This window comes from Maniola hyperantus, chromosome 1 (genome assembly GCF_902806685.2).
Source record: "Maniola hyperantus chromosome 1, iAphHyp1.2, whole genome shotgun sequence".
NCBI classification, from domain to species: Eukaryota; Metazoa; Arthropoda; class Insecta; order Lepidoptera; family Nymphalidae; genus Maniola; species Maniola hyperantus.
The window spans coordinates 5,956,266-5,983,441 of NC_048536.1; the positions used below are offsets into that span (position 1 = coordinate 5,956,266).

At 37.0% G+C, this 27,176-nt stretch overlaps 3 protein-coding genes and 1 long non-coding RNA gene across 4 annotated transcripts; 2 read left to right on the forward strand and 2 right to left on the reverse strand.

Annotated features, from left to right (window-relative positions):
* The first annotated feature begins 979 nt into the window (after positions 1 to 979).
* On the forward strand, positions 980 to 5,604 carry LOC117990516 (MKRN2 opposite strand protein). Its single transcript, XM_034977995.2, has 4 exons — positions 980 to 1,495; positions 1,598 to 1,675; positions 1,794 to 2,001; positions 2,539 to 5,604. The coding sequence occupies exons 1-4, from the start codon at positions 1,371 to 1,373 to the stop codon at positions 2,770 to 2,772; spliced, it is 645 nt and encodes a 214-aa protein (XP_034833886.1). The 5' UTR covers positions 980 to 1,370; the 3' UTR covers positions 2,773 to 5,604.
* A 383-nt stretch (positions 5,605 to 5,987) lies between these two features.
* LOC117990419 (uncharacterized) lies at positions 5,988 to 8,934 on the reverse strand. The gene is made up of 2 exons (XR_011237516.1): positions 7,770 to 8,934; positions 5,988 to 7,642 (listed from the first exon to the last, which is right to left on the reverse strand). It is a non-coding gene; the product is annotated as an uncharacterized lncRNA (long non-coding RNA).
* A 5,416-nt stretch (positions 8,935 to 14,350) lies between these two features.
* l(2)34Fc (lethal (2) 34Fc) lies at positions 14,351 to 20,528 on the reverse strand. The gene is made up of 5 exons (XM_034978109.2): positions 20,402 to 20,528; positions 18,697 to 18,863; positions 17,305 to 17,472; positions 15,181 to 15,281; positions 14,351 to 14,549 (listed from the first exon to the last, which is right to left on the reverse strand). The coding sequence occupies exons 2-5, from the start codon at positions 18,853 to 18,855 to the stop codon at positions 14,477 to 14,479; spliced, it is 501 nt and encodes a 166-aa protein (XP_034834000.1). The 5' UTR covers positions 18,856 to 18,863; positions 20,402 to 20,528; the 3' UTR covers positions 14,351 to 14,476.
* A 5,194-nt stretch (positions 20,529 to 25,722) lies between these two features.
* On the forward strand, positions 25,723 to 27,047 carry TfIIS (RNA polymerase II elongation factor). Its single transcript, XM_034968833.2, has 2 exons — positions 25,723 to 25,909; positions 26,155 to 27,047. The coding sequence occupies exons 1-2, from the start codon at positions 25,841 to 25,843 to the stop codon at positions 26,953 to 26,955; spliced, it is 870 nt and encodes a 289-aa protein (XP_034824724.1). The 5' UTR covers positions 25,723 to 25,840; the 3' UTR covers positions 26,956 to 27,047.
* Positions 27,048 to 27,176: the final 129 nt, after the last annotated feature.

Sequence of the window (27,176 nt, forward strand, 5' to 3'; positions counted from 1 at the left end):
TGTGTAAATTTTTTCGCAAATGGTACGAAAAGTAGAGTATTTTCCTCGGTGATAAAGCTGTCTTAGTTTTGGGTGAAATTAAATCGTCACCCGCGACAGAAGACACTGCTTTATCCCCTTGGTTAATAATCTACTATTTAATGATGTAACCACAAATTCACGGTTTTCGGATTTTTCCCTTTACGTGTGCTATAAGACCTAACTATCTAACAAATTTCATAATTCTATGTCAACGAGATGTACCTACCACATAGGTTCCTTTTTCTTTTTGAGGTACGGAACCCTAAAAATGTAAGAAAATTAAAATATTACCTAATAATAATTAATCGTCTATATTATTCTGTACTTGAAATTATTACGTTACAGCATCTCTTTTTTTTTTTTTTTTTGTAAATACAATAAAACTTAAAGCTAGCCTTATCTAATTACTATATAAATCATGACCGCGTGGAATGGTGCCAAGAATACTGGCTGCATTTCCGCGCTGGACAGCCAGGCTGATCCGCTGCGCAAAAAATGAGCCAGCCCTTCTGTCACCAGTTGAGGCTATTAATCGCGGTGAAATGTCTCGTAAAAAATTTTTTGCACTAAGACTCCATGGCCCCATGGTCTCCACGGCAAACGGCACAAAAATGTAACTCTCTATAAGAGAGGCATACTTGCGCCGCTTGCCGTTTTCAGCTGTTTCTGCTGCGGCTCCCGGTCTTGATGCTATGCAGCATCTCTTAGCAAAGTAATCTTAAAAATTTAAAAAACGAAAAACAAGAATCGTAAAATAATCTTGAAATGCCCGCTCATCCGCTATAGCCGCCATATTCTTTTAAATAACCAATAGTAACAAAGCTCAGGTATCAGCCAATCAAATGCAAGTATATATAACGGTTGTCACGAAACGTCATTTTCTCTTAGCACAAGCTGTCATTAATTTCTTGTAATGAAAATATCGTTCGAAATCTTTAATCAGAAGTTAACTGTTAACTGTAATTATTTTGCTATTTAATAGATATTGAATTTAAATAATCAGTTCAAAGATGTTACTTATGGAAATTTAATTTAAATAGTTCTTCACTTCACTCTTCACTCATGTTTACATATTTTATAGACTTTAATGTTAAAAGTCGTGGTTGTCATTTAATTTTTGAACATAATATCTTGGAAGGCCTTCAAGATGTGGAAAGAGTGCTTGACGTCGGGAACAATAGTTTCCCATTTCCCAAGTGGTTTTCAATTAATTTTTGTTTAGACAGTTGTTTATTGCAGCTATACAACGAATTTTCTTTTTCTGAATATTTCGCGTACACCTTTACGATTAGTTTAGAATCGTCAAAAGTGATAGTTTAATATAGAACACCGTTTAAATCAAACCAAAAATGGATCCGGGTATTCTTTGTTTCCACCATTGTGAACACAAAGTGTTTTGTACCATTATACCTGAAAATTGCCCTGTTTGTCAACAGAAACTAGATAGATATGACTACAATCTCTTGCCATTTAGGTGAGTTCAGTGAGTCTGTGTTTATTTATTAGAATTGCTTTCGTTTTATCGATGATTGTACAAAGAGAGAGTTTGTTGTTAAGCGTCCTATTTTTGTTACAGAGTTCCATATCCCTTCGTGAAAGCATCTCAGCATCCGCGGGCTATCGTCATGAAGCCCACTCATGGGGATTTCCTTAAGTGAGTATGCTTAAAAAGTCCACTATGTCATAAATATTACCTTAGTCAATTTATTCTCTGAATGTTGACTCACATCCCTTGTAGATAAGGGGTATACAATACCGCTATTGTGTTTCAGTGACTACTACAATTCTAAAGACTTGCACATAGGGGTCACTAACTCTCAAGGGTGTGTGGTAGAGTTCAGTGAAGAGGGTATCCGGAGTGTTGACCTTGTTACTAAGAAATGGAGCGGATGTGAGACTAGCGTTGACTGGGACCAATGTCTTTTATTAGAACAGTTTGATGAACTGTGGAATGAGATTTGGGATGGTGTGCTTTTAAAGGTAATAATTAATTACAGTATTTAGAATTGTGATTGCTTCATCATGACTTATTTAAGTTAGAACTAGACAGTGTTTATGCTGCAATCATGGGATAAAAAAATTGCTAAAAGCAAAACATTACAAACTATAAAGCAATACAATAATTACTATTATTGTCATAGACTGAACAAGTTCTAGTAGCAAGCCAAAGATATAAATAAATAGTTCTATTCGGTTAGTTCTTATTATGTGTGATAGAACTGTCACAGGAATTGCTTTTTAGCGGAGAATGTGTACTTTATTTGAAAATATTTTTAGCAATTATTGTTAACTAGCTTATGCTTACGATTTCGTCCGCATGGACTACACAACTTCAAACCCCTTTATTACTCTTTTAGGGGTTGAATTTTCAAAAATCCTTTCTTAGCAGATGCCTATGTCATAATAGCTATCTGCATTCCAAATTTTAGCATAATCCGTGCAGTAGTTTTAGCTGTGCATTGATAGATCAGTCAGTCCCCTTTTTCTTTTATATATTTAGATTATATAATCTTATAGGTAAGCCTAAGTCCACTGTGGGAGGCAGAAAGGTACAATGAAGAGAGACACAACTGTTTCACTTTTGTTCTCGCATTTTTACGTGCACTGGACTGTGGGGAGCTATCAGAAAGAGCGCACGACCCTAAGCTCTTCTGCAAACAATATGTGGTGCCCCGAACTTCAGCTGCAGGAAAGTATATATCTCTTTATAGACAACTAAAAAGGCAGAGCTACTTCATACAGAAACAATGATAGCTTATTCAAATATGTTTGTGCAATTTGTATAGCCAGTGCAGATAAAAATGGAAGTGTCTCTGTTAGTCTTTTGCTGGCACACTTAATACTCCTGATCGCCGTTCTAGCCATATTCGCCGAATTTTGATTTTCTAATTTAATTTTCTTTGTCTGCAATCGAGAGTGCCAATTTTAACACATTTTTATTAACTCACTTTCTTGTCAGATTATTTGTTTGTTGGTTTCACTTTTTGGTAAGTATTCTTTTTATGAAATTATATGCAATCTTGCAACTTACCTGCATCATATGCAACACATTTCTGCAACGCTTCAATGCATTTGTGTAATGATTACACAGTTTTACTCTGTAATTGATGATGACACTCGAATATTACGTATTGAATTACGAAAAATGCTGCCTGAAAGTGTGAGCAACACAGGTGATGCTATTTTCAATTTGTCATCTGCACGGTTGTCAATAAAGGCCAAAAGTCACACGATACTTTTAATTTTAGAAATTGGCGACTTGTCGCCTTTTTGGGAGGTAAAAGCTGTGAATGAACTTCGCACACATTTTCATTGTTAGTATCGTAAGTGACCGCACATTATCCTACACAAACATTTAAATGTATTCGCTAAAACGCGCATTTATGATATTGCCACTTGCGATAGATCATAGTTGGCAAGACACGATATAGGATTATTAATGCTGCGAATGCGAAATCTAATGCTAAAATATCGTGTGTGCTTTGGCCTTATTCTGTGTATGTATTTATTTATTATCATTTATCAGTTCAGTATTAACTGTGATGTCTCATATTTAGGATATAGGTTTCTTAAATTTTAATGCATTTAATTCAGACCAAATAGGTTATTGTATAATTTGTTTGCATATAATATATTATATTAAAAATATTATAATAGATATACTTTCCTTCAAAATTACTTTCATGCAATTTATGATAACTAACAGGTATTAGTGGCATGTCTGCACATTAGACTACTAAAATTAAAACAACAATAACCTTTAGGTTAGGTATTATGTGTGCAATTTGAGAAAGGACTTGCAATATTAGGCTCTGTGTCACCTGTCATATCAAAAGTATGGTTTAGTATATTATGTACTTTTGATAATATGACAGTTGATACACAGCCAATATGACGAGTACTTTCTCAGATTGTACGTGTAATATACATATTATAATATATATTAATGTGAGGGTCAGAGTATTGACACTAAGGTCAATATGCTATGAATTTTTTTAGATTTTTGCTTTGATTTGTTGTCAATCGACCCTGAATGTTAGGTATTATAACTGTTAATAAATACACTATGACAAGGCATGATCCTAATTGCTTTTAAAGTTCTGTGTTTAGTTATTTAATTTTCAGCCAAGATAGAAATTGTAGGTACCTAAAGCCTAACCAGATAAATAAATACCTCGTGGAACTAATTTATTCAAGACCATATACTTAGTGACTATAAACCATATAGGTATTAGTGGCGCCCACAGAGCAAGGTTTTTTATATTTTTGCTCAGGCTTTACATGAAATTATAATTTAGTCAGAATGCATGCCACTGAAACTTTTATCAATATTTTATAAGATGGACAATGTATTTAAATGAAAAAGGCCAATAAAAGGCCATTTTATTTTCTTTATATAAATTGATTATAATATGTAGTACTTATGAAAAATTATATTATATTATGTATAATATTATAAGATATATGAGAAAATAGATGTTTGGAATTATAATTTTCTACTTGAAATTTCTTCAATATGAAAGTAATATTTCTTTTACAATAACATGAATTTATCATACTACAGATTGCCTTTTGTTTCTGCCAGTACTTTTGCTTTATATTTCCATACTCAAAATCATTTTCACTCTATACTTCCATAGATGTAATAAATAATAATAATTTATAGAATGCCTAAGAATATTAATTATGTTATAACTGTAGTTCATAAAACTGATTATTCATGTATCCTCAACTGCATGTTATAATAATAATAAATAATTTTAATGTTAAAATGCATTGACACGTAAAATGTTAAAGACACTTTTTATACACGTGTCATCAAACAGTAATATTAAATTCCGCATATCCTTTCTTAATATTTAGATATCAATGGTACAGTACGCGTCATGAAAGTGGAAAATTATATAGACGAAAGCTTTTTGTCTTGCATTAAAATAGTGTGGAAATGAATTACGGGGCAACCATGCTATTCACAAACGAACGAATCGGCTGAATATAAATCCTGAACTAAATTCAGCTCTTTAGAAACGTTATTACACGATGGAGCAGCCACTTCTCAATACTTATAGGTAACTTTATTATTTTAGGTTTTTACTTTTGATAAAGTTAATCGAGTTTTTTCTTCTAAAATCCTGACAAGTGTGATAGCGATAGGAGGCCATACCTGGCCGCTCAATTGGCGTTATAATATTAAATATTATCAAGCTAACGCCAATATACTTTAAAACATGTCAACGAAATACATAGTCTATAAACAAAATCCAAATTGACATGTGCTCGACAGCACAGAGCAATTCGCGGTGCAGTTCAGACAGTGCGCTTGCTTCGTCCTCCGCTCACTATTGGAGCGTCAAAATTAATCACGGTGTAGTTTCTACATTCGTAACGCGAGCTGAACCTGAAGTACATTTGGTGTCTGTGTAAGGAATTGGTAGTAAGTAGTCAATTAGGATTTTCTAAACATTTACACTTTGGGTAAGTACCTACTTGTTTCAAGTTTCAATGTCAAGTCTTTCCATATTCATCTTCCAGTGTTTGCATTATAAACAGTACCATTTTATATTTAGAATAAAGGTTCGTACGCACCTGAGCGGCGCGGCGCGGCGCTTCAGTGAGCTTCACGTCGCGGCACAGAGCTTCAAAATATCATTTCTATCATTTTGTATGGCGCATATCGCACTAGAGCGGCGCGGCGCGGCGCTTCACCGCGCGTTGCCGCGCGGCACGGCTGGAGAGAATATTTTGAAGCGCACCGAAGCGACGCGCAGTGCAGTGACGCTAGTGCGACATACCCAGCGGCGCGGCGCGGCGCTTCAGTATGCGTACGTCGCTCGAATAGGGATTTTCCGATACCACCTAAGTATCGATACTTACTCATTTCGATAATACTCAAATCTTTTTTCGATACTATACAAATAAGTACTCCTCAAGTATCGATACTTACTGATATCGATACTTTTTGGAACTTTTATTTTATTATTTTGAGGGTGCTATCAATGAACGTTGAAGGATAATAATTTAAAGAAAATTGAGACGAAAAAAACGATTTATTTATTATAAATGTTTATTAGGCTTATTATAATTTAAACAAAAAACTCTTCAGCATTAAGATTGCCCAAAAACAGTAACTGTTCAAGGTATTTAGAAGACAATCTGTTTCTTGTTTGTGTCATTGTTGCACCGGCTTTGGAAAAAAGGCACTCGCTAGGAACTGATGTTGCAACAACAATTAAATATTGCTGTGCATACTTGTACAGACAAGGAAACACCAACTTCATGTCATCCCATTCTGCAAATGGGTTGCTTTTAAGAGAAACTACTGGATTTGATAAATAAAGAGAAACTTCATCTCCCTGATGAGATTTTTTTTTCTTCTTGTGCCCATGTGCTAACTCTTTATGATGTTTCCAAAAATCGTATTCAGGTGGTGCAGTAGATGAGACATCATCTTCTGACTCACTTGGGCTACTTAGTTGTCCGACAACCATGGTTCTAAGTTTTTGAATAGCTCTTCCGCATGCAGAGGGGTCTTGGAAATGCAGATTTTTAAACCTTGGGTCTAGAATTGTTGCAATGGCTGCATGATCGTTTAATTCAATCATCCCATACCTCCTTTTCAGCTCTCTCAATAAAACATCCTTACATTCTTTAACGATAGCGGAGTTTGGAGTGATACTATTCAGTTCTGTAGTTAAGCAATTAAGCATTGGTATAATTTTGGAGATTGTTACATACTTTTGGCCCGATGATTCTCTTGTTACATATTCAAAAGGCTTTAATACAGTTGTAAGCTCATTCAAGGTTTCCATTTCCACTGCACTTGGCAAATTTGGAGCCACTACACTCTCAATTACAATTTCTGATATTACTATTCTTAACTTTAGAAATCGCTCTAACATAAAAAAAGTTGAGTTCCACCTAGTTCTTACATCTGCAATAAGTTTTAAAACTGATCCTGCCGAAACATTATTACGCATTTGGATTTTTCGTAGCTTATCCGACTGCACAACACTATTTTTTATCCAATTAACAATTTCTCGTACTTTTATAACAGCTGATTTAACACTGGGCAACTTTAGTGCCTCTTCAACTACAAGGTTAATAGTATGGGCAAAACACGGTAAATGTTTTTTTTCGCCTAAAGACATTCGTATGGCAGCCAACATTGAACTGGCATTATCTGATACAGCAGCACGAATTTTGGTAAGTGGAATATTCCATTTTTTCAAAATATCCAGCAGGTTTTCCGATATGTATTCAGCTGTATGTCGCTCTCTTAATGCACGAGTTGCAAGATAATACATACACATTTGACCATTTTCTACAAAATGTATGGTGACGCCCATGAATCCTACTTCATTCATTGTCTCTGTCCATATGTCCAGCGTTAAACAGAAATTGTCTATCTTGGATAATTTGGACTTACAAATAGTTATACAAGCTTCGTACTTTTCGGTAGTCATTTTCTTTAAATACTTTGCGCCAGGAACTTTAAAAGTAGGCTCCAGTTCTTTTACAAGTCGTAAAAAGCCTTCACCTTCAACTATATTAAATGGACGCATATCTTGACAGATAAAAAATATCAATGCTTGAACAATTCTGTTATACTTCGTACCACCAGCTAAAAATAAAACTCAATTTTAATACATGTAATATTAAATTAAATATTTATATATTTTTCTTTAACACTAATTCTATATGTATTAATATTATTTTGCTAATATTTAATTAAATATCTATTTATTTACCTTTATTAGATGAAATTCGTTCAAACGCATTCTTTATTGAATTGCTCAGACATAGCTCCCTTGCAGTCTCCGAGTCCATACTTGTTAATGTGGTTACACTAGAGCAATCATCACGATCTTCTGAAATTTTCGATGTTGATGCTTGGGGTTGATCATCTTCCATTAAATGCCTTGAGTTGGCCAACACTATTGTATTTTTTGAACTGAAACATAATAACAAAAATTAACACTTGATAGATCGATAATCTTCAAAGTATCGATAATACCAACTCCAACACTACCGCCATTTAACAACACTATTACACTAACAAAAACAAACACATAACCTTAAATTGTTTAAATCGTATTTATACAAAGGAAATATCTCATCACCGGTCATCAATTATTATTCATATATTATTAATATATAGACAAGACAATCACAGTACCACTGCTGCAAAACTATTTTTTATACAAATAAAATAGGTAGGAGTAGGTAGGATTTTTTATTTAACATCTTAGGAAAGCAATCGCAAAAAAAAAGAAAAGTTTAGAATCCTACCTTTCGTTGGACTTATTATTTTCTTTTTTCTGTAATTTGCCTTTGTCCACAGAAATTCCATGAGTTTTAGAATGCTTGAATAAATTCGACGTATTCCCACAATACTTCACAGACTTAAAACACTGTTTACATTTTGCAATTGTTTCGTTTGTTTTGGTAAAATGTGTCCATATTATAGATTTTGGTGGTGCCATGATAACATTGGAATAAACCGATGAATTTGATGATTACAATTAATAAAATTACTTGTAAACAATCACTTAACACTTTCACAATGGCGGAATGGCGAGATGATTTGCGAGCGGGTGCGGGTGTTTTCTTCTCTCGCTTTCGGCTCGGGCGGGCTCGGCTGAAGTCGGACGAATTCGGCTAGCCCAGCGCGAGACAACGCGTCACTCACGCCGCCACGCGACGAATACCGGTAACTCGGTAACCTGATTAGCTGACTGTTTTTGCCTCGTTTTTGCTCTCTTAGTTCTGTATGATGCGTTTGCTGATTCGATTCGATACCAAGTATTTTTGTTTCGATACCGATTATGTATCGCAAAATTGATTCGATACAATAAATACTTGGTATCGAATCAAAAGTATCGAGTACCTACTAGTATTTATTAGTATCGGAATATCCCTACGCTCGAATAAGATACACGCGCATCTTGTTAGGTATTTAAAGTACAGGCAAGAATCGGCAAGATAGACCTCAAAATAAATAACGTAGGTTTAATTTTTGACACATGACGTGTTCCTCATGCTCTTAGAAGTATATCCTCAAAGGTCCCAACCCCTAGGATGTCGGCTTCCCCCCTTCCCAGTGTCTAAATGTATAAATGTCTCTCCGAGCGTTATGAGAAAACATCAATGGTAAAAATAATCCTGATTAAATAACTATAATATATTATGTACATAATATTATACCTACCTACTTCATCTAGGTAGAATTAATAGTTTCGGAAATATGCCTACCTATTGTTGTACTTGTGTTTATATTATACTAGCTTATGCCCGCGACGTCGTCCGCGTGGACTACACAAATCTCGAACCCCTATTTTACCCCCTTAGGGGTTGAATTTTCATAAATCCCTTTTTAGCGGATGTCTACGTCATATTAGCTAGTTAGCTAGCCAGCATGCCAAATTTCAGCCCGATCCGTCAAGTAGTTTGAGCTGTGCGTTGATAGATCAGTCAGTCAGTCACCTTTTTCTTTTATATAGGTATTTAGATATAATATGTACCTGTGTTTACCTGCCTATTTTATATATTCTATTGCACATAAAACAAAGACATTTTGCGAAAATGCTTTTTCTAATGTAATTTCCACAGAACCTAAGGGACTAGCTGATGCCCGCAACTTCGTTCGCGTAGATGTAGGTTTTTTAAAAATCCCGTGGAAACTTTTTGATTTTCGGGATAAAACTAGCCTATGTGTAGGTACACATAGGCTACTTTTATCCTACAGGGTATAATCTATCTCAGGTATATAGGTACTAGTAGGTGATTCCCGGAAATGTGCTCACCTATAGAAAAATCTAAATCCACGCGGACGAAGTCGCAGGCATCATCTAGTTGCATTTTTTTTTAGATTTTTAATCCCGTGTGAACTCTTTGATTTTCCGGGATAAAAAGTTGCCTACCTCTGTCAATTCCCGGAATGCAAGCTACCTCTGGTCCAAACTTCATATAAATGGGCCTTTAACAATCCTGTGGAAATTCTTTCATTTTCCAGGATAAAAAGTAGCCTGTCCTTCCCCGGGATGTAATTCAACTTTGTACCAAATTTCATCAAATTCGGTTAAGCTGTTGAGCCGTCAAAAGCTAGTAGATAGACAGACAAATACACTTTTGCGTTGATAATAATATAAGTATGGATATGCATAAATATTTTTTTATAATTTCCATAAAAACTATCATCATCATCATCATCATCAACCGATAGATATGTCCACTGCTGGACATAGGTTTCTTGTAGGATTATATTACCGACCTGTGTGGTATACCTATTGTTTCTAATGTAATTTCCACAAAAACTATTAGGCAATAGCATAAAGAATTTTGTCTTCGACATTCTGAAGTAAATGTGAAATGGTACAGAGTCATTAAGAAGGCGAGGAAACAAAATGTGATATCCTTCTTGATAGCGTGACTTTGGTATGTCAGCAATCCATTTCTTCTTCTTTTTTAGGGTTCCGTACCTCAAAAGGAAAAACGGAACTCTTATAGGATCACTTTGTTGTCTGTCTGTCTGTCTCTGTCTGTCTGTCTGTCTGTCTGTCTGTCTGTCTGTCTGTCTGTCTGTCTGTCTGTCTGTCTGTCTGTCTGTCTGTCTGTCTGTCTGTCTGTCTGTCTGTCTGTCTGTCTGTCCGTCTGTCTGTCAAGAAACCTACAGGGTACTTCCCGTTGACCTAGAATCATGAAATTTGGCAGGTAGGTAGATCTTATAGCTGACATTTGGGGAAAAATCTGAAAACCGTGAATTTAGGGTTAGATCACACAAAAAAAATTAAATTGTGGTCATGAACTAATAATTAGTATTTTCAACTTTCGAAGTGAGTGACTATACCAAGTGGGGTATCATATGAAAGGTCTTCACCTGTACATTCTAAAACAGATTTTTATTTATTTTTATGCATCATAGTTTTTGAATTATCGAAATCATACGACTGTAGTACGGAACCCTCATTGCGCGAGCCTGACTCGCACTTGGCCGGTTTTTTCTCTTCGATAATTCGTTCTTCTTCTGCACAACAAAGAAATAATAATCAAATCCTCTTCACTGTCGCTCATCTTGCGACGTTGTTGCTCGTACGCGAACGGGTGTAAAAGTGACGCGCAAGTGACGCGAGCTGCCGCGTACTGAAGTTGTAGTGCGGTAGGCACCGTCGAGCGGCCTGAGGTGAAGCGTTCTGCAGTCGGACTGAAGCGCCGCGCCGCGCCGCTCAGGTGCGTACGAACCTTAAGGGTCCTTTCAGACGTGCCACAATCACTACGACGACGACGCGACGCCGAACGGCGCGGCGTATAGCGGCAAAAATATTGCCACGCGCCGCGCCGGCCGCGTCCCCTTCCGCCGCCGGCCACACAAAAGCATATTATCTTCTATTTTTCCTACTTAGGTTTCTTTTCCGCACTTAGCCGTTAGTTGTATGTGACAGAATTATAATATAATACACTCCTTCGCGTTGCGCAGTTATGTAAAAACGTGTAGTTTCATTCACTTTTAGGTATTTGTGGCTGGGACTGCATGGCTTCGGAGTGAGATTATTTTAATTCACACACAACCCCTGTCAAGTGCCTATCATTTTTGTCGCTGTGGTGTGGTCTGTGTAAATAAACACTAAACTTGGCTGCCAATGGTCCTATAGATGCCCGTCTTTATTTAAAAATATTGTGTGTTAAGTCGAAGATTTAATAACAAAAAGGTCATCTAAATAATACGTCGTCTAACTGTAACTGCACATTTGATGATAGTCGTAATTCGTTTTCAAGTTTTCTTGCGGCAGTGTGCGATCACTTTTAGAGAATGTCACTAGCGGTGCATGAAAAACTTTAATTGGCTGGAGTGTGCCTATTTGCGATCAATCACTCGAGCTATTTTAGACTTACCACCTGACGACGTTTATGATCTTGACATCAAAAGAGCAAGCGTCTTGCAGAGATTATTCAATAGGGTTGTCAACTCTTCGAAGTTTATCTCTTGGAATACAAAACTGACCTTTTGACCTAGAATCATGAAATTTGGTAGGTAGGTAAGTCTTATAGCACAAGTAAAGGAATAAATTTGAAAATCGTGAATTTGTATTTACATCATCAAAAAAATGTGTTCATGAAAAAATCATTAGTATTTTTAATTTTCAAAGTAAGATAACTATACCAAGTGGGGTATCATATGAAAGGGCTTTACCTGCACATTCTAAAACAGATTTTTATTTATTTTTGTGCATAATAGTTATTGATATATCTTGCAAAAATGTCAAAAAAATGCGACTGTAGTACGGAAGCTCGGTGCGCGAGTTTGACTCGCACTTGACCGGTTTTTCTTTTTAGAGTTGGCAGTCCTAGCTTCGTTGTCTTCGTTTTTGCATGGCTCCTAGTCAGAACTCAAAGGTATTTTATGATAAATTACTCTACTCGAATTAAAAAAGCAAACTATGCTTACGTTATTCAAAGCAAATTGATAGATTAAATAAAGCATTTTTCAGTTTACATAAGACGAACTATGTAAACTGAAAAATGCTTTATTTGCCAATGTTCAATGTGAAATTCTTCCCAACGAATAACGAATGCATAACTATCTAAATTAAATACATAATATTATTTAGGAAAGAACATTTATAATTAGCTGGTACTGCTTGTATATGTACGTCATCATCTCATCAATCATCAATACTTCATCATACTTACTAGAGGTATAATCCTTTCACTGAGGCGGCTTGTAAGGTAGGGTGCGGGGTGCGGGAGGGTGATTGGTGTTCACGTAAAAATCGGTCAAGTGTGAGTCGGACTTGCACACGAAGCCGTCCGTGCCACAGTACAAGAAATAACACTTTTTAATATATAGATATTTTTTGAATTTTCATGATGGCCATTTTGAAATTTCTATTATTTGTTGTTAAAGTGGTAATTGAATTACACATTCTCATTTCTGTGTCAATTCTCTACTTATTGCGATTCACGAGATATAGTCCGCTGACAGACAGACAGACAGACGGACGGACAGACAGCAGAGGCTTAGTAATGTCTGCACCCATCGGGCACGGTACCCTAAAACTCAAGTCTTTCAACATCGCTGCCACCCACGACCGGCATCCCACCCCCTATCTTGGTCAAGCGGTACACCTATATTCTTAAATCAGGTGCACATGATCGGTTATATCTTAATATAGGTTAAACAAATTAAAATATCGTAATTAATTACATAATGGTTAGGTAGGTTACGAGTACTCAGACTCAAATATACTGCCATAATTAAGACTCGTTAAGATTTTATACTGATAGGGTTAAGTAGCTGGTAAAAAAAACTGGAATTGCTTTGTCTCCGAGGTAGATGTACTTGTTTCTTAAATTAGTCTTAATCAATAACAACAATATACTAAATGTTTCATGCTCTTGGGTATGGTCTTGTTTTACAGAGTTCATACGGCCGTAAACTGAAACGTATCCTTTGGATATAGACTACTTTAAGGGCGGTTTCAGACTAGCGTATTTTTTTTGCGCGTATACGGTCGTTTCAGCATACGCGCGCTACATACGCGCTTCAAAAAACCGGACGCGCGTATACGGGTAGTGGTCTCTCGCGGCTCGCGCTTATACGAGCTTAGAAGCGCGTCAACGCTCGTACGAGTTGAGCGTGTGCCAAAAGGCGCGCCTATACGCGCCTACATGCGCTTCCAAAAACGAGCTTATACGCGCGTATAATACGCTAGTCTGAAACCGCCCTATATCTCGAAATCTTAGCCCTAGGGGAAGCGGGAACTCAGTCATTCTGTGCTAATAGAGCAGCGGGTAACTGCTAGATTAAATATTAAGTGATAGATTTTTGTAATATTGTCCGTACAAAATGTCATTTAATATTTAAGAAGCTCTTTAGTTCTATAACGCCTAAAATTTAACCTCACGCGCCATTTTAACTTTTTGTGTAAAATTTCATGTCGAAACTACGAAGTCCTTATTTTAAAGGTGAACCGTAGTTTTGAATTCACAGTGTACCAGTTTTAGAGTTAAAATAGCGCGTGAGGATTCATTTTGTACGGACCATAAGAGACGTTTCAGTGTACGTTCGATAGTAATAAATTAATCTTTGTGATTTGCACTCATATTTATAGTTGGATATCATTTGAACGAATTTGACCACTAAGAGTAGTCTTGCCTAAATAGTATATCATCGATAAATATGAGTGCTTGTTCCTATATTATGCGAAAATATGACTATACGAATTTTTGTATTGATCTCTAAGACAATTTTTCTAGGTGCTACAAGTAGTATAAAAAAATTGTTAAATCTTTTCGGTACTTTTTTATTTATGTTTTGAAATAAATGACTTAATTTATCAAAAAATGTTTATTTTACGTAAAATATAGATACATTATATTTTAATATCACGTCACAGCTTTTTAAATAATACATAGTTGTACGAATACAAATTGAGCCTACGAATTATTAACTTATCGCTTAAAGGGTTACTTTGACAGGGGCAGATTCTAGGCCAACCCAGAAGACTTCCCCAGTGTGAGCGATTGTAGCCCTGAAAAAAAAGAATAATTAAATTTATAATATTTTTTGTCAAGAATCAAACTCGGTACCACCCACTTCTAAGACCACAGCATTCATCCCTGCGCCAGGCAGGGAGGTGGCCAAAATACACTCCAATATTAAATCATCATCATCATCATCATGATCAACCCATCGTCGGCTAACTACTGAGCACGGGTTTCCTCTCAGAATAAGAAGGCTTTGGCCATAGACTAACACGCTGGCCAATTGCGGATTGGCAGGTTTCGTACACCTTTCCTTTGAGAACATTATGGAGAACTCAGATATGCAGGTTTCCTCACTCAGACAAGTTGAGTCAGAAGTGCGTGCTCGGGATCGAAACCTCGACCTTCCGAATAGTAAGCGGACGGTTTAACCCACAGGCTCTCACAGCTTTTATATACGGCTATAGTATTCAATACATAAAATCATTATACCTGCCCCCCAATTGTGTAAGAATAACCATTTCATGGCTATCGCAATCGTCAAGAAATTCTGCCCTTTGATTGGTTGATTCGCTGTTTACATTTTTGAACAGCCAATCAAAGGGCAGAATTCTTGACGATTGCGATAGCCATGAAATGGTTATTCTTACACAATTGGGGGGCTGATTAGAAACCTACCTGAATTTGATATTATCATTGAGGTCAGCTGGTGGGGTCCACGTGAATGTGACTGTTTGCTTGTCGTCCTTGGGGTCGTGTCTCTTGTGGGTAATCGTGTCCTGAAAATAATAATAATGTACCTATGTAAGAATGACAGCTTACAAGTTACCCCGTAGCATTAAAGTTTGAAAGAATGATGACTGAAGATATGACCCATTGGCTGACACCATAGATAATAATTAATTATTGGTCTTAGCTAGGTGTAGCGAAGACCAATAATCATTTATCTATGGCTGAAACTACTGTGTTGGTTTATAATTATAGGCACCGTTGTTTTTAGGGTCCCGTACCTCAAAAGGGGAAAAACGAACCCCTTCCCGTTGACCTAGAATTAGGTAGGTAGGTAGGTCTTATAGCACAAGTAAAGGAATTAATCATAAAATCGTGGTTACATCACAAAAAGAATTAAAATGTGTTCATGAACAAATAATTAGTAGGTATTTTCAAAGTAAGATGACTATGATCAAGCGGGGTATCATATGAAGGGCTTTACTCGTTCCTTCTAAAACAGATTTATTTTTATTTGTATGCATAATAGTTTTTGATTTATAGGGCAAAAAATCGAAATATACCGAAATACGGAACCCTCGGTGCGCGAGTCAGACTCGTGCTTGGCGTTTTTTTTTAAATTCTGTAACAAGTTAACCCTTGATTGCGATCTCACCTGGTGGTAATGAGTAGGTATGAAAGAAAATCGAACGCGGGACCCTCAATGATCTCCTTTAAATTAATCTCTGAACATGAATAAAAATTCAGCCAACCAAATACATTCGGTTCGATTATGGCAATGGTAAAAACCATTGCCATAATCGTAGGTAGGATTATAGATAAGAGAGGAACAAAATATGATTTTTGATCGGGACTAATTTGCAGCCGCCCCGCCGCGAGTCTACTTGGGTGTCTAGTTGAAGTAATGAATGAATTACTTGAAATCACTAAAAAAAACGCCAAGGTTTAAAGTTTGGTATTAACCGCTAGTTATATTGAGTGCGTTGTTAGGCGCTTGGTATAATCATTAGCTATGTCCGTAAAGGTACTAAAAAGCTACTTAGAACGTGAAGGTCTTTTAACAATAGCCATAATGATTGTTATCATTTTTTCTGAGCTGCGACTTCAACCAAATAACGTTATTAAAGCGCAACAAGGAAGTTCAAATGATTCAAAAATACGAACATTCAGGCATCAGTCATCGACCAAGAAAAAAGGCACTCGCGGCAAACTTGGTAGGTACTCACGGAGCATGAATTTTGGAGTTATTTACATGTTTTCAGAAATTAATGTACCAGCACAACGCGAAAGGTGGTCCCCAAACGAAGTCCCCAAAATCGTCAAGGGAAATAAATAAGTAGATGATCAAGCTTTGAAATGCTAATGCGCTTGTTTGATTAGGCCTAAAATAAACACATAATTTTTTTACAAAAAAAAATTCTTTAGGTCTGAACCTATAGTAGATATTAGATAACTAGTAGGTACCTAGCGAGAACTAAAAAGATACCGGGTACCATAGCCAGGAATTGATTTCGGGAGGGGTTTTATCAGGGCCTCAACCAAACCTTTCATCAGTAAAATCTTTTGCTCGACTTGTCGGAGTTAGTGGAAGTCCGAAGTCCTACTTTATTGATTACTGAAATTTTACCTTTTGATTTGTCAGTATGATAGAATCCAACGATAAATAGGAGCGCGAGCGCAATTTTGTTTTTTGTGTTACAATTTTTTGGTAAATGCTAAAGTTGTATTATTCTGTGGCTCTGTTGATGTTGGTAGGTACTTATCAAAACTGGTGTTGAGGCCAAATTTTAGTAAAACAGGTTCAAAATTTACCGCGAAATTAATGTAGCGCAGGATACAAAAATAGATAATTGTGTAATGAAATTGTGTACTTACTACGTAGGTAGTTTATTTTTTACAGTCGACAGAAAAATTCGTATTTATCTACAAACAGTTTATACCTACCTATTTAATGAGCTACATAAAAAAAACTAAGTAGAGATTTTCTTGATATTATAAATAATAATGCAGTGGTTTACTTATCACTCAGATATGTATTCCGCTTATGGTGTACCTAGATAATGGCCCACTTACCCCTTGGACATCGCACTTCATGAGTCTGGCGAGACGGTCATCATTGTCCACCTTGAAAGTTCCCACAATCTTAGCGCCAGCTCGCGCCTGCAGCATGATGCCTCGGATGGTATTTGCAGCGGAGTTGCCGGAGATCGTTATTTCCATTGGTGTACCAGCCTTCACTACCTGTTTACACATTATCTTCATATTTAACTCATTTTTAGGGTTCCGTACCTCAAAAGCAAAAACGGAACCCTTATAGGATCACTTTGTTGTCTGTCTGTCGTGTCTGTCAAGAAATCTACAGGGTAATTTCCGATGATCTAGAATCATGAAATTTAGCAGGTAGGTAGGTCTTATAGCAGATATTCGGGGAAAATCTGAAAACCGTGAATTTGTGGTTACATCACACAAAAAAAAATTGTGGTCATTATTATTATTATTATCTGGATATATCTATTATCATTATTATTTGATTATTTTTATATATATATATAATATATATACATTATTATTATTATTATTTATTTATTTATTATTTAAATAGAACGGCCATAAAGCCCAATTATACTAATTAAACTACGAGTACTAACATAAACATACTTACAAAAATTGTTAAAATTAGGTATAAATTTAAAAAAGCATAGTTATAAATTTTCACAAAAGTGCAAGATCTGACCCATGAGGTCAGCCCATTTGTCAGCAAATATGTCACAGCGAGGGGACTCCTTCAGCAGCGCGTTGAGCGCAGCAAAAGTGCGCGGTATGGGTGACCTGGAGCGCGCTACCGTGCGACTAAACGGACTTACGAAAAATTTCATGAACTAATAATTAGTAACTACCTATATCAAGTGGGGTATCATATGAAAGGGCTTCACCTGTGCATTCTAAAACAGATTTTTATTTTTTTTATGCATCATAGTTTTTGAATTATCGTGCAAAATGTCGCAAAATACGACTGTAGTACGGAACCCTCAATGCGCGAGCCTGACTCGCACTTGGCCAGTTTTTTTAATTCTTGACAGGACCCCGTAGCTCCTTAGTAAGTGTGGCCGTCCCATATAAATTCTGGCGGAAATCATGGGAATAGGAAATACCTACGTGCGACTTCGTCCGCGTGGACTACACAAATTTCAAACCCCTATTTTACTCCCTGTCCCTGGGGTTGAATTTTCAAAAATGCTTTCTTAAAGGATGTCTAGTCAGTCAGCTTTTCTTTCTATACATTTAGATTATCTTGGGTTATCCCCAATATTTGTAAGTAAATTGTGTCCTGGTGGGATATACCTAATACATATTCCGTGCCTATGCCAGTAATTCGTATTTAATTGCCAGTAATTAGTAGTTAATTACCTTGGTAATATTTTACAGCTAAAGTCTCGGATCTAAAGTCTGGAAGATTATACATACCTTGGTACTGGGAGTGAGGGTATAGGGTGCAGGCAATGGCTGTGGAGGCACGGGATGTCTTGGGATCATGTCCTTGCAAGCGCTAGGGGGCGCGCCATCGCCATAACCTTCGGCTAGCGCCACCAACGCCAGAATAGAGGTGAAATACGCGAGCCGCATCTTGAGTTCTACAAAATAATACCTTTGTCACTTGAGGCTCAGAATACATAATAGTACAACTTAAGGCAACAAAGAAACAAAAATGTAAGGAAAGATTCATTCACTGTCTATGGTGTACTGAGATAAAGTTGGCAATAAAGCAATGTTGGTCGCGACGGTAACAAAAATTCAAATTATACGAGTACCAGCGTTTTAAATAATCATAATCATCATGATCAACACATTACCGACACACTACAGAGCACGAGTCTTCTCTCAGAATGAGGAGGGTTTTAGCCATAAATAATCTATCACACTGGCAAGTGCGAACATAATATGAAGAACTCTCAGGCGATGTTTATCTTCATCGTTAAAACTGTGACACCTAACCTACCTAACCTGTGAACCTAAATGTGATATTTAAGCCTAAAACGCATACAGCTCCGAAAAGTTACAGGTGTGTGACTGGGATCCTCCTGATTAGCAGGCGGACAACTATTAATATCTTCGCTATTGCTAGCTTCGATATTTATCAGACAAAATATCGTTTTAAAAACAATCAATCGTATGTTAAACTATGTCATGGTCTTCTCTGTTCTTCATAATCATATCCTAACGTTTTCCAAGCGACTGGTTCTAAGTATATGATAAGTGTTGTAACACAGGCCAGATTGTCGGCGATTGCCTAAATATGCAAAACAAAAATAAATAAGCTGTTTGTAGACAAACTCCTATTTTTGTTTCATGGTTCGTTTGTCTGACATTTGACACTGAACGTGACCTTCTATGTGCCTTATGAGCATGTAGATTGTAGGTAATTAACGACGGCCTATTAGAACTTCCATGGCATTCAAGTACCGAACCGTTGCTGCATGGTGTCGGTAGATACTAAGTAGATACCTAGGTAAACCTAGTACCGAGCTATTGCGAACAAACAAAATATTTTTTATTCAATTGAACTTTTACAAGTACCTATAACCTAGTTACCTGACTTTTGAATCTTCAAATGCACCTACCATTGGTTAAGAATGAATGCCTTTCCTACCGAGAATAACCAGCAAGAAACTCGGCGGTTGCTCTTTTCAAAGATTTGATATGGTAACAATATCTTAACAGAAACCAGTGAACAGATTTTGATGGCATTTAAATAAATTTACGGGATTAATGATTAGTATTTAGAATTTTTCTAATTAAGGACCTACTTATTGTCATTATAATTATTATTTTCATGCACATTATAAAGTTATAAGTAATTAGGAACCTACCTACCCAATTTTACATGCAAATATTTAACACTTAGTAGTCAGCTGTAGGTACTAAGATAAGTATTTAATTAGTTTATCAAAAGTGCAAAGCTACCAGTATCTTGATTACAATGCCTCAATTATAACGATAAATTCGATGCAGATTTAGATTTAATTTTGGTTACCTATTTTATTTAATTCTAGTTTTATAGTTTTGTAATTTTTGAGTCAGTTTTTGCGTTATGTAAAATACAATATCTTTAAAACTAAGAACTAAGTTATCAAAATTTTAACGTTTTAAATAGATCAAAAGTGTTTGTTACCTTAAAGTTTGGAAGTAACGACGTGAGTTGCAGGTCGGTTATTGCGTGAATGGTTCAGAACGAGGCGACCTCGCAACTTTAAAGCAATATATTGTGCCCCGCATTTTGCTTTGGAAGGGCAAACAGTCATAGATTATATTTTTCAGATGCTGCATTTCATTTTAATTTATTTTAAGTATTTGGTTGGTTATTTGGTACCAGTTTGGTTGCCTGGAAGAGATCGCTAGGTAGCGATAAGGCCGCCAAATTATACTGCCTATATTTTTGTTCTGCTTTGTTTGTGTTTTTCTGTACTCGTTTTGTGGTGTAGGTAAAATAAAAGTATATATTCATTCATCTATTTATTTCCACAAAATGTACAGTTTGAAAATTTCTTAAAAATTAGATATCTATACTAATATTATATAATCAGATATCTATACTAATATTATAAGGAAGTAAAGTTTAGTAAGTTTAAGAAGTAAATTTGTTTGTAAGGGGTAATCTCTGGAACTACTGAACCGATTTTGAAAATTCTTTCACCAGTAGAAAGCTACATTATTCCTGAATGTGACATATACATTTTATTTTATAAAAAGTAGAGATCCCCACGAAAATTGTCATAAGCTACCCGTGCGAAGCCGGGGCTGAAGTGAGAGGAGACCCGTGCTCAATAGTGAGTCAGCGATGGGTTGTTCATGATGATGATGATGATGATTAATGTATAGGTAAACCTATCAAAGAACAGTTCTGCTACTATTTTATTATATGTCAATGTGTTAATTTAAGACTAATTGTTGACCTGACATCAGCCCCGCATTTTTGGCCTATGTGATATTGACTTAGATGATATTGATATTTTTGTTCCTATCTGCCTGTAGATGAGATCATCTACCCTTACTTGTACATTCTCAGTCTGTTCTCGGTACCTACTGGCCGGTATAGATTGTGAAATGTGGTTATCAATATTTAAAAATTGTTGTGATTGGCTGAATTCATGGTATTCTTGCTGCGCCCGGTGAATTTTGGCCAAAAGCGAAACAATGTTAGCCAGTCAGAGATGATTGCGATTAGTCAACTGGTTGACGCCCGTATTCAGTTTTAGATTAAGGAAGGAAAGCTGGATAAATCATTATTGCAATCTTTGCTTAATTTTGATTGGCTGAATTTAAGAATTTCAGCTAATAGTGACAGACTGTTTTCCACGTTGCCAATCAGAGTTCAGACGTGTAAAGTTGCGGTTAAACGGCCCGCTGTAACACGAGCCGCACCATCCGTGTAGACGCAGCTCGGCTTAATTCGGACGCAAGCCTGCTCGTTTAAACGACGCGGGGTAGCACGATTCTACGCGAGCCGAGCCGTCCGTGGAGATACGGCTTCCTTCATCTAAAATGGTTCTTCCTTCGTCGCGCGCTCTGTACCATCTGTTTAGGTCTAAACTTTAGACGGCGCGTATTAACACAAGCCGAGCCCAAGATGGCGCGCGCGTCTTTGATCCGTGTCAAAAAAACCGACAAGTGATGGATCGTGCGAACTTTGCCGAGCGTAGTTGTGGCATGGCGCGCCGAATCACGAGCGGAGCTAGGCTAGCGGCTCGCGTGTTTGCGCGCCGTTTATTCGCGCCTGGCTGTCATCAAGCCCGAACAATGAAAACAAAAAACTCAAAAGCACAAACGGCACACACATAAAAATAATACACACATCAAAACTGTCTAGGGATCAGGAACAACAAGTATTAAAAACATATCCAATTATTTACCAAATCTAGACTAGATTTGGTAAATAATTGGATATTTTTTCCAGACTGGCTTCTTAATTTAATTCGTGTTTAGTTACCCACTTATTATGCCTATATTTTGTAAAAAAAAGAAAAATTGCAATTTTTGCATATTGTTTGAAAGTACCTACCCATCCCAACCTAAGCTAATGTCGTCAATTAAATGACAAAAAAGCAAAAATGTGGATTTTTTCTGCATCGGAACTAAAAAAAAAACCGGCCAAGTGCGAATCAGGCTCGCACAACGAGAGTTCCGTACAACAGTCGTATTTTTTCGACATTTTGCACGATAATTCACTTCAAAAACTACTTATGATGCATAAAAATAAATAAAAATCTGTTTATTATTTTTAGTAGAATGTACACTTGTTATAGTTATCTTACTTTGAAAATTGAAAATACTAATTATTAGTTTATGACCACAATTTCATTTTTTTTGTGTAATGTGACCACAAATTCACGGTTTTTAGATTTTTCCCCTAATGCCAGCTATAAGACCTACCTACCTGCCAAATTTCATGATTCTAGGTCAACGGGAAGTACCCTGTAGGTTTTTTGACAGACAGACGGAGACAGACAGACAGACAACAAAGTGATCCTATAAGGGTTCCGTTTTTCCTTTAGAGGTACGGAACCCTAAAAATTGCATGGATATGGAGCGACCACGATATTTTGCACGAGAAGAGATGATGAGAGCCGTCGGAATGTTGCAACTAAACTTGTTCCAGACAACGTACCTACTGTATGTCGCCCTTGGCACTACACAGAGCGTCATAAGCCGGCTCTGCACGCTATCGTATGACGGGCAGCGTGGCCGAGCGACATGGAGGACGATCTCATATCACCACTCATAGACAGGACCAGTACATCTAAAATACTGCCTGATGGAATTGTACCATGACCGCCATGATGTTGGCTACGAGGCTCCACAGCTCTTCAAGCTTGCTGATAAGCGACCAAAACCAAACCCTCTGAAATCGTTAACCTCAAGTAAGACCTCGTTTCTGAAGGCCGCTGAGAGTTCCACCTATAGTACCTCGCAATTGTAGGACCCGTCTACAATTGACTCGCGAACATGGAAATTGGGAGGAAGAAGACTAGAGCCGGCGGGTTAGTGCTGGTGAATTCGCTCGGTGGCTTCAGAACTTTGCAAGCCGGAATAATAGAGCCGCGACATCTGCAGCATGTTCTGTTCGCAGTTAGTAGGTATCTGATGAAAGCTTGCGGGCACATTGAAGGAGCGGAGCGCTATCCGCCAGCTGCCAGCATACCAGCACGCGCGCATGCAACCCACGTGCTGTGCCGGCATGATTGTTCAGCAGCGCGGCCGGGTCGGCGCAGTTTTGGTGTGTAGTGTAAGAGCACTTTAACATTTTGGATAATTTACAGAAACATTGGGATCACGTAATAATTTTATTATTTTGCAATTTCTTCCTTGAGGAAAATGTGGTTTCTAAGAAGTTATTGGTTTTTAATTATTTTATTTAACCTGTTAGGGGACTTCCCCTTATACATAGAGGAAAATGCTTAAACAATAGTGTGAGAAATACAATTAGCATACATACTTAGTACTTACTTAGTTGAAATAAGCGAATGGGATAGTTTTACATCGATGCGGGTACTAAACAAATTGATTATACTTTTGTATGTGATAATATGCGAAATTGTAGGTACCTACTAGGTATACTATATTTCCTTATTTAGTGAGTTAAACCAAGGAAGAGGCAAGATATTTGAAAGTACTAAACATCTGTGGTAAGTAGGTACTATTAAGTATTCTGTCGGTCACCTTAGTGGTAGGTATATTTTGTTAAATACTGCAGCGTGCACGATGCAAGAGGCCCACAAAATAGCCTCAACCCGAGAAGAAGGATTGAAGAGACACCATTAATCGTGCTTTTTAACCGACTTCCAAAAAGAGGTGGTTCTCAATTCGACCCGTTTTTAGGGTTCTGTAGCCAAATGGCAAAAAACGGAACCCTTATAGATTCGTCATGTCTATCTGTCTGTCTGTCCGTCCGTATGTCGCAGCCACTTTTTTCCGAAACTATAAGAGCTATACTGTTAAAACTTGGTAAGTAGATGTATTCTGTGAACCTCATTAAGATTTTCACACAAAAATAGAAAAAAAAATTTTTTGGGGGTTCCTCACACTTGGAACTGAAACTCAAAAATATTTTTTTCATCAAACCCATACGGGTGGGGTATCTATGGATAGACACTTCCAAAGTGGTTAAAATGTGTGTGTGACACCCCCCCCCCCCCCCCCGGAACTAAAATAAGAGAATGATAAAACTAAAAAAAATATTTGATGTACATGCAAACTTCCACCGAAAATTGTTTGAACGAGATCTCATCATCATCATCAACCAATAGACATCCACTGCTGGACATAGGTCTCTTGTAGGGACTTCCACACGCCACGGTAGGCGGCTCCTCTAATGTCGTCCGTCCACCTAGTGAGGAGTCTTCCAACGCTGCGTCTTCCGGTGCAAGGTCGCCATTCCAGCACCTTGGGACCCCTTGGGACGAAATTCAACGTTAGCTCTTCTTTGACTTTCTTCATTTCTTGCTCTTCATTCCAAAAAATAAGTATGTCATCTTCTATCCCTACCGACAAAGACACGCCGCGAAGCGATTTGTTCCGGTACAATGCCGCGTAGAAACCAATTGAGGTACGGGTTTGAAGAAATTGTCATGCCCCTTCCAAGTTAGCCCGCTTATCATCTTAGACTGCATAATCACTTACAACAAGGTTGAGATCGCAGTCAAGGGTTAACTTGTATCGAAATAAAAATAATAAAAAGAGTTACTTAGTAGGTACACTACTATCAAACCACTGCAGGCCTTAGATCTCGTAAGAAATATTAATGCATCATGCATGGAACTAAGAAACTAACTAAAGGCTAACTAGGTTAATTATTAAGTTTAGTTAGTTGTCGCGTTGTGACCACTAAGCAAAATAATATTCTCAGCGGTCCCCGATGCGGGTTGTAATAAAAATATTACTAGTTATCTACATAAAGGGCCATTATTATACATTGTTTTACTTTTTAGGGTTCCTTGCCCGAATAAACACTATTACTAAGCCTCCGCTGTCCGGCCGTCCGTCCATCTGTCTGTTTATCTATCGGCGGGCTACACCAGCTCATGACCCGTACCTAATAGATAGAGGTAGAGCGGAGCGAGACCAAAAATTAATCTATGAGATAGAGAGTTGAAATTTTCACATAATGCGTATTTACCCTTTAATGTTCTATTCACTAAGTTAGGTAGATACCTAAAGTTATCCAAAATTACACAAAAGTGAAAAGTCCGTTAAACAAAATGGACCTAAACAACACCTTTTTTTCTGTACGAATTGTTCGAAAGCCCTATAGGAACACCTAATTCTACAAAATATACCATTTATGCAAAACTTTTAAATGAAATCATAAAAACCCCCTCTAATAGATCAATGTTACCCGATTCTACTGGAACGCTCGATCCACTCATTATTGTTATACATTCATGGCTATACCATAGACTTGGATATTTTTATCTGTGATAAAACTAAACGAAACTGGCAAAATGACAATTTTTTAGTCTATGCTTAAGTTGTATGGTGGTCGATTTATCAATATTTTTCGTAAATTGTTTGCTAAATAAGGCGGGAAGGTATTTTTTGTATTTTATAACCAAAAATGAGTGTTGAAGAGGATGTTATGAAAATACAAAAGAAATTAACCAAGATGACATCAGATGATGGCACGGTAGGTGGGCTTAGCGGCTTATTAGTTGAAGGCTTACCTCCAGCGCCTTATTCGTTTTCAAACGCTAAATAAATAATAAAATAGTTAACCCGGTCAGTAAATAAGAAAGAATTTAAAGCGTTTGTCGAAATCAACAAATGCTTTACTTTAGACTCACAGTTTATTCATTATTTTTTGTTCACTATGCAGCCAGAGAAACGTGACTTCCAAATCCAAAATCCTTATAATTTTTATTTTTATTTTAGGGCCAAGAAGAAGCTTTGGAACTATTAAAGACCCTTCAGACTATGGCCATCAATCTGGATGTTCTTACTAAGACCAGGATTGGCATGACAGTGAATGCATTACGAAAATCAAGTAAGGATGAAGAAGTTATATCTTTGTGTAAAACTTTGATCAAGAATTGGAAAAAGTTTTTATCAACACCAGGCAAGGAGTCGGGCAGCTCATCCAAACCAAAAAAGGATTCCAGCAAAGATAAAGAACGAAAAGATGAAAAGGAAAAAGATAAGAAATTGCCAGCTTCATTCCCACCACAATCAAATACCACTGATGCTGTGAGGCTCAAGTGCAGAGAACTCCTCACACAAGCCCTAAAAACCGACGGTGAAAACCCTAACTCTTGTGGTTCTCCCGAAGAGCTGGCTGAAGAGTTGGAAGAGTGTATCTTTATGGAGTTTAAGAACACTGATATGAGGTACAAAAACAGAGTTCGATCCCGAGTAGCAAACCTCAAGGATCCTAAAAATCCAACATTGAGAACAAATTTCTGGAACGGAGTCATTTCTGCTTCTCGTCTTGCCAAAATGACGCCAGAAGAGATGGCGAGCGACGAAATGAAGAAATTGCGAGAGAAGTTCATTAAAGAAGCTATCGACGACGCTCAGTTGGCAACTGTACAGGGTACTAAAACTGAAATGCTCAAATGTGGCAAGTGTAAGAAGAAGAATTGTACATACAACCAACTTCAGACGAGAAGTTCTGATGAACCCATGACCACTTTTGTGCTTTGCAATGAATGTGGTAACCGCTGGAAATTCTGTTAAGACTGCTTTTGAATATTTTAGACTAATAGTGTATCTTTTATGGCATGGTACACTGGTGTATCAAATAAACTATTCTTCACTTTTACTATGAATTAGTTTACGCATTTTATTTGCATATTTAAACTTTACTGCCACGATTTGCAGTGATATCATAATAGTAGCTAAGGAAATCTTAGTTTAAATATTAATAGATGAAATAAATTAACATGCTTTAAGTTGTA

Excerpts from the sequence above, each read along its gene's own strand:
- LOC117990516 (XM_034977995.2), top strand. The coding sequence starts at position 1,371 with ATGGATCCGGGTATTCTTTGTTTCCACCATTGTGAACACAAAGTGTTT. Across the intron at positions 1,496-1,597 it reads TACAATCTCTTGCCATTTAG|AGTTCCATATCCCTTCGTGA; the intron begins GTGAGTTCAGTG and ends TTTTTGTTACAG. Across the intron at positions 2,002-2,538 it reads GGGATGGTGTGCTTTTAAAG|GTAAGCCTAAGTCCACTGTG; the intron begins GTAATAATTAAT and ends ATAATCTTATAG.
- TfIIS (XM_034968833.2), top strand. The coding sequence starts at position 25,841 with ATGAGTGTTGAAGAGGATGTTATGAAAATACAAAAGAAATTAACCAAG. Across the intron at positions 25,910-26,154 it reads TGACATCAGATGATGGCACG|GGCCAAGAAGAAGCTTTGGA; the intron begins GTAGGTGGGCTT and ends TTTTTATTTTAG.